This window comes from Miscanthus floridulus, chromosome 9, assembly GCF_019320115.1.
Source record: "Miscanthus floridulus cultivar M001 chromosome 9, ASM1932011v1, whole genome shotgun sequence".
NCBI classification, from domain to species: Eukaryota; Viridiplantae; Streptophyta; class Magnoliopsida; order Poales; family Poaceae; genus Miscanthus; species Miscanthus floridulus.
The window spans coordinates 23,296,463-23,304,466 of NC_089588.1; the positions used below are offsets into that span (position 1 = coordinate 23,296,463).

At 45.4% G+C, this 8,004-nt stretch overlaps 1 protein-coding gene across 1 annotated transcript; it reads left to right on the plus strand.

The window, feature by feature from the left end:
- The first annotated feature begins 5,465 nt into the window (after positions 1–5,465).
- On the plus strand, positions 5,466–7,761 carry LOC136481558 (V-type proton ATPase 16 kDa proteolipid subunit-like). The gene is made up of 3 exons (XM_066478894.1): positions 5,466–5,706; positions 6,029–6,314; positions 7,335–7,761. The coding sequence occupies exons 1-3, from the start codon at positions 5,628–5,630 to the stop codon at positions 7,465–7,467; spliced, it is 498 nt and encodes a 165-aa protein (XP_066334991.1). The 5' UTR covers positions 5,466–5,627; the 3' UTR covers positions 7,468–7,761.
- Positions 7,762–8,004: the final 243 nt, after the last annotated feature.

Below are 8,004 nucleotides of genomic sequence, written 5' to 3' on the forward strand. Positions count from 1 at the left end.
GCCACATCGGTAGCATATTGCTTTCCTTTCAAAACTTTGAGAGTCATGTAGTCATGCATTAGACACCACCAAATTTATGTAGATTTAGATTATTACCGAGTGCACAAATTTCAGGGAAAGAACGTCACTTTTAGATTGGCATAGCCACGATAATCTCCTTGTTTCCAAATGAGTAAATTGCACCCTGGGTACTTAAACTATTGGGGCATTACCATCTAGGTACTCGAACTGAAAAACCTATCACTTGGGTACTTAAACTATGGGGGTATTACCATCTGGGTACTCGAACTAAAAAAACCTCCCACTTGGGTACTTAAACTATTGGGCCATATCATCTGGGTACCGTCGCCGCCGCTGCAGAGTGAACAGGAGCGCGGGAAAATGAATTTTGAATCTTTTTCTTTTTCTGAAAATGGATGAATAGTGCTAGAATTTGTTATTTTTGTAAAAAAATAATTAGAGCTCCAAACATTCTAAAATTTTTTGTGTAGCCTCTATATGATGTATTCTACCTAGAAAAAATATGAAACTTAGAAAATAAATAGTTTTTGTATGTTTAAAAATTACCTTTTTTAATTAATAAATGAACTTCCATAAATTTTATAATTAAAATAAATAAATGTCCAAAAAGAGGCGGCCTACCTGTGCTCGCTTGCTCGCTCGCACACAGGTAGGCCGCCTCTTTTTGATATTTATTTATTTTAATTATAAAATTTATGGAAGTTCATTTATTAATTAAAAGAGGTAATTTTTAAACATACAAAAACTATTCATTTTCCAAGTTTCATATTTTTCCTAGGTAGAGTACATCATATAGAGGCTACACAAAAATTTTTAGAATGTTTGAAGCTCTAATTATTTTTTTACAAAAATAACAAATTCCAGCACTATTTATCCATTTTTAGAAAAAGAAAAAGATTCAAAATTTATTTTTCCGCGCTCCTGTTCACTCTGCAGCGGCGGCGACGGTACCCAGATGATATGGCCCAATAGTTTAAGTACCCAAGTGGGAGGTTTTTTTAGTTCGAGTACCCAGATGGTAATACCCCCATAGTTTAAGTATCCAGGTGATAGGTTTTTCAGTTCAAGTACCTAGATGGTAATGCCCCAATAGTTTAAGTACCCAGGTGCAATTTACTCTTTCCAAATCGAGTAGACCGGCAAAATTGTCAGTGAATGCATCCAACTTGATACTGGTTGCAAAGCGGTCATCGCATAGTAATTTTGCCTTTGGGATGTTGGCGAAGCATAACCATAACAATGTAAGCAATGTGCTTACTCATCGAGGCCTCCCTAGAGACCCTAGGGAATTAACAACTGAACTTCCACACGGAATTGCAGCAAGACAACAAGTACCATAAACATCTTAATCAGAACTGATTCCAACTTCCCAAATATGAACATCTCATCAATCAGGACTTCCAAAATCTGTTAACAAGTACCTACCGTGCACAGATACTACTAATTCTGATGGAAGTGGTCCTACAAATTCATTCATGGAACATTCCCCAACAAGCGAGGCAGCAGGATTCAGACCAGGTCGCTCAATCCATCCGGCCTACCACCTGCCCTCTTTCTTACCATCTAAAGAACACCTGGCGCAATCACCACCTGAGGGCACCTAGCTACAAGTTAGTACATCAAGCAAAAGGGACGATAGTTCTTTTTCCCAAATTTCCGAGTGGACTCTGCAGCCACACTAAAATGTATGCCCCTTTCCATGAAAACCACCCCAGATCTAGGCGATCCTAGCGTCGTACCAGTCAGAGGCATTCACTGTGTGCAAGCAAGCAGTGCCAAAAGCAAGCAAGCAAGCGATCGAGGTAGCAGAGGAGCGGTGGGGCAGGCGGGGTAGGTACGTACTGTTGAGCTCCAGGAGCCAGCGGCCAACGTTTTTGAAGGTGGAGCGGCGGGAGATGTCGTAGACGAGGAGCGCGCCGAAGGCGCCGCGGTGTAGTAGGCGGAGGTGACGGTGCGGAAGCGCTCCTAGCCGACGGTCACTACGTAATATATGATTTGTAGGCGCGGCTACGTAGCGGTGGTTCGTCGAGCCGCCTCTATGTAAATGCATCTATAAATCATGTATTTATAGAAGTGGTTAGGAGTGACTGGATATTTAGCTGTTCTTATAAATTAATTTCGAGAAATCATGAAAAAGGACAAAAAATAGCAATTTTATTTTACGTACGCAAACTCCTCTATCACTGTACCTCACGATCACTTGTATCTACAACTCATTTTGGTTCCCCACATATTATACAAAACTGAGCATAAATTGATTGTTTGATGCCCTAAACTAATTCAAATGAAAAAGTTGTCTACTAGAAAGTTTTATAACTTTTCGAGATCTACAACTTTTATTTTGGTATCTGAGGTCACTTATAAAATTTGAATTTCAAATTTGAGAAATTCGAACGTAGTTTTCTACGACAAGATGATTTCAAATCAGAAAGTTATCAACTACAAAGTTTCATAACTTTTCAAGATCTACAACTTTCATTTATACTGTTTGTCCATCCGAGGTCGTTTAAAAATTTTAAATTTTAAATTTTTGGAAATTCAAACGTAGTTTTCCTTGACAAGATGATTTCAAATTAAAAAGTTGTCAACTACAAAGTTTTATAACTTTTCGAGATCTACAACTTTCATTTTGGTAGTTTCTCCATCTGAGGTCACTTATAAAATTTGAATTTCAAATTTGAGAAATTCGAACGTAGTTTTCCATGACAAGATGATTTCAAATGAGAAAGTTATCAACTACAAAGTTTCATAACTTTTCAAGATCTACAACTTTCATTTTTACTATTTGTCCATCCGAGGTCGTTTAAAAAATTTAAATTTCAAATTTTTGAAAATTCAAACGTAGTTTTCCTTGACAAGATGATTTCAAATTAAAAAGTTGTCAACTACAAAGTTTTATAACTTTTCGAGATCTACAACTTTTATTTTGGTTATTTCTCTATCCAAGGTCGTTTACAAAATTTAAATTTTAGTGCTTAATTTTTAATACTCGGCGTCTATTTGTAGGGGCGGTTGCATATAGAGCCGCCTCTACAAATCAGGCTATTTGTAGGAACGGCTGATAACAACGGCCGCCCCTACAAATCCATTTGTAAGGACGGCTCATTTGGCAACCATTTGTAGGGGCGGCTCAATATAAAGCCGCCCCTACAAAGAAAGGGAGACATTGGCCACAAATCGTTTTTGTTGTAGTGGGTGACCTAGATCTGGGCCTTGACCTCCTTGCCGTTGATGTCCATGCTCTGCGTCTAGAACCCCACCATGATGGCGACCTTGGAGTGGAGGTTGAACTCGCTGCACGCGTATCGGGACAGTAGGAAGAGGTTAGGTAGAGACGTGCTTGGAGTTGGAGTCAGTAGCAGTGGGACGAGGAGACGAGATCGATCTACAGATGAACTCACCTCCTCGGCATGTTTGCGGCACTCCACCTCCTCGAGTAGGCCACACGTGCCGGTGCGCCGCTGAGCCCGGGCCAAAGGCCGGTTCCGCGCCGAAACCCCAGGTCGGCGTGGCGACGGCGCCGGAGGCCGGCCGCCCAGGGCGAGGTGCCTCTCCACAGGGAGGAGAGGTGGAGGTGGCGCTCGGCGTTGTCGACGTCGGCGTGCGGCAGAGGCGACGACAAAGGGTGGCGCGGCGGACGCCATGGAAGAGAGCGACGCGAGGGAAAAGCCCGGAGGAGACGTCTCGGGCTGAGGTCGAGAGGATGAGGGAGATATTTTTCTCCCCAACAGCTGTATATACAGCGGACATTTGTAGGGGCGGCTGGTGATTCCACCGCCCCTACAAATGGACACAGCAGGAGCGGCTGGTAATACAAGCCGCTCTTACGAATATATGTATTTGTAGGGGTGACTACTGTGCTGAGCCCAAGCACGTCGTCCCTACGAAAAAAAATTATCCCGTTGCTACAAACGTTTTTTTAGGTGCATCTCCTAGTAGCGGCCGGCGGCAGAGCTAGAAACCGGCGGCGGGCAACGACGGCGACAGGGCCATCATCAGCGCCGAGGCCGCTGCCGGGAGGAGGTGGTCGCTGCGCGGCATGACGGCCCTCGTTACAGGCGGCACCCGCGGCATTGGGTACGTATAACAGGGGGCACATGCAGGCTCTGTGTAAGTGTAACTGACTCGTACGCATGTATCCATGTGCTCAGGCGTGCCGTGGTAGAGGAGCTGGCGGCGCTGGGCGCGGCGGTGCACACGTGCTCCCGGAAAAAGGCGGAGCTGCTGGAACGCCTGACGAGTGGGAGGCCCCACCACCGCCAAGATATTTTTTTTACTGTCTTTGCATTTTTCTAACAAAAAAATGTATTTTGTCAGTGAACATAGTAACACTTTTGTCGGTGTTATACACTTTGAAGTATCTAAAATATATACTCCCTCCATACTGCTAAAGGAGGTCGTTCTGGGCTCAGTTTAAAATCAAGCAAAAGAAGTCGTTTTGGCTTCAAGGGAGAAAAGTGGACGTCGGTACCCCTCTGCTTTGGCTCCCGTGTCCACGTTAATAGCGCATGCGCCGCTGCATGCCGCGATTCCAGGAACCTTGACTCAGCGCCTATTGCTTCGCCTCCTGCATGCTGCTATTAATCGCGCACGCCGCCGCCGCGTGCCGCGATTCCAGCTCACGGTCGCTCCTCGCAGCTCGCCCCTCGCCGCTAGCTCTTCTTCTCCACGCCGCACACCAGCTCGCCCTCGCTCCACGCCGCCTCCACGCCGCACACGGCTCGCCCTCGCCCTAGCAGTTCCATGGATGCGGCGGACTCGACGCCGGATCAGTTCGCCCTCGCCCTCCATGCTGCCATGCAAAATGAGCCAACAAAAATAGTCCCTGGTTCGAGGAGTCGAACCAACGATCTCCTGCATCGGGACGCAGAGGCATAGCCGCTCGGGCTACTCATCACTTCTGTACAGGAGGCAACCGCACCGCTATTTAATAGGGGCAGACATGGAAAAATACCCCCTATTTAATTACTCTTTGGCACTCCTTGGTATGCGCAATCATGTCCTAAACGACTTCTAATACCAGTATGGAGGGAGTATATATAAAAAACGAATGATCAAAAGTTTGCTCCATCGGAATTTAGGAGTCGGGTGACAAGTGCACAACAACAAAGGGAAGTAGATGCACCTCGTTAAACGTATTTAGCCAAAACTTGTAAGCATTTTGAAACAGAGGCTTAGCCGCTTAGTGATCTTGAAATCTCAAATCTCTACGGCCTCAAAAATCTGGAGGCATCGTGTATGATGCCACGTAAAGATGGGAGATCGATGGACACCACTATCGATCACATCGTGGCGTGGCTGGAGTGGACAGCCTCGATCGACGGCTCTACCCGTCCAGAACGGACACATCCAAGAACGGGATCCCAGGGGCAAAACTGTAAAAAAACACGGTGGGCCCTAGCCGGTCTCGCGTCTGGAGACTTTCAGATCAGATCGGGGAGGAGGAGCAGGAAAAAGAAACCAAACTCGGCTCGAGAGAGATCGCATCTGCCTGCCCACCTTCTTTCCTTCTCCTTCGCCCCATCGACGCGGCAGCCCGGAGACCGAGCAACCCACCACCGAGAGTCTGAGTCAGGGAGAGGAGCAGGCAGCCGGAGACGAAGAAGATGTCGTCGGTGTTCAGCGGCGATGAGACGGCCCCCTTCTTCGGCTTCCTCGGCGCCGCCGCCGCCCTCATCTTCTCATGTTCGTTCCCCCTTCCCCCATCCTCCTCTTCCACCCGCGCACTCAATCGATTCCGTACCCAAAGCTCTAGTTTTTCCCGAAGAAAGTTCGAATTTTTCACCGTCCATAGCTCGATCTGTCGCCGGGGTTCCGTGGTTCGGCTCGATCTGGCCGAGCCCCAGCTTCCGGTCAGCGTGATTCCGGGCACGCCGGTGCTGGATCTGCCCGATTCGGTCCCGATCGGGTGCGGGATTCCAGAAATCGACGGGCTTTTTCGGTCGGGCAGTGGGGCAGGTGCTGACTGCGCTGTTGTTTTCGCTTGATTGATTGATCCGGCGCACAGGCATGGGCGCGGCGTACGGGACGGCGAAGAGCGGCGTCGGCGTGGCGTCGATGGGTGTGATGCGGCCGGAGCTCGTCATGAAGTCCATCGTGCCCGTCGTCATGGCTGGTGTGCTCGGTATCTACGGCCTCATCATCGCCGTCATCATCAGCACGGGGATCAACCCCAAGGCCAAGCCCTACTACCTCTTCGATGGCTACGCCCACCTGTCGTCCGGGCTTGCCTGTGGCCTTGCTGGGCTTGCGGCTGGCATGGCCATCGGCATTGTCGGTGATGCTGGAGTCAGGTAAAAAGCTCTTTATCTGTAGTGAGCATCATGGATTTACTCTGTCCTTTTGCTATTGTCTGCTATTAAATGACATGTCCAGAATGTTAATATTATGTTATTGAGTGCTACAAGGTTAATAGCATTAATAATGTGACTCCTCAATGGTGTTATTTAGTGCTCACTCGTTTTATCACCATTTATAAGTCTTAAGAACCTAAATCCATGTAATATAGGTAGTTATTAGCATTCAAGTTCTTGCTCATTATTAGTCTAATGCCTTTTGTCCTGTTGGTCTTGCACATGAATTCTTTTTCTTGGGACTTAAAACATTTGAAAAACGAAATGTCTAAAATGATGCCTATTTTACAGTTAATAAGTATTCTTTCTGACTTTGAACTATTTGCTGTCAGTTTAATGATGGCATATATGTACTCTGTGTTGTACCCCTGTTTTGTTTCTGCTCTCTCTGAGACATTTTCCTTAAACTGATAAAATAGTTTTGATTAGAAAACATGTAGGTTTGGGATTCCTCTGTATCTTTAAGCTCCCCATAAATAATAGTTCTGTGGTGAGAGCACTGCAGATTTCTTGTCTTTTAGAGTTAATAATAACTGTCTTGTTATTGCACTTCATTTTCACTGAAGTATGACCCTCCTAAGTTCTACTGTTACATGAACACAAACATACTCTTGGATGACTACCAAATCGATATATGCCTATTTATACACTTGAAGGATGTTATGATCAACCTAAACTCCTTTATTTTCAGTAGCTCCAGATGAGATCGATAATCCCTTTTTTGATATTTCATAGAGAAGTTTGAAAATGCAATTATTATGTGTTTAGGTTCTTTGTTAGGTTAGATGCCTTCATGAGCTCTTTCTGTCACTACTACTTGCTTGATGTTATGTTTTCCTAAAAAAAAAGTCAGTAGCTTATGTATCTTTCACCTGGCATTTCTTCTTTTATGGAAGCAGTACATGCTTTTGTGGGAATTGAAATGTTATTTTGACTTATTTTCTGTGCCACCGATTTCAGGGCTAATGCACAACAGCCGAAGCTTTTCGTGGGCATGATCCTCATCCTCATTTTCGCAGAAGCGCTTGCTCTCTACGGTCTCATCGTTGGAATTATCCTTTCATCCCGTGCTGGTCAATCCCGGGCGGAATAAGTGCACTACCATTCTGCGGTTACCGCACTGCTATTCTGAGAGAATTGAAACTCTATGCCCTTGTCTAGTTTATTCTTGTTACCATGTATTAATGAAACAATCTGTAGCTGAAGGAAGTTGACACTTCCAGTCATGTTGGTTTTGGTGGTGTCAAGCAGAGGTTATTTTTTGGGTTAAGGTTTGGATGGATGCTCCTGGGCTAAGTGGATTTAATTTTATCCTTGGTGAATAAAGGACACGGAATTGTAGCCAAATAATAACGTGATATATATATTTCTTTGCCCCTTTACTAGATCCCTGGATTTTCATAGCATGTTCACCGCTGTAATTGATGGTTTGTTTATGATGTTTTTGTTTTTAAGCCAAAGGTTGATAGGTTGTGTTGGCGCAGAAAGTAACCAACTAGTAAATATTTGTAGTTTTGCTGTACGTTGTGATCGGAGGTGGCCTAGCGTTCAATGACACAGGATTTATACTGGTTCGGGCAACGTGCCCTACGTCCAGTTGGGGTCGGTCGGTGATTTTATTCCTGAGCTC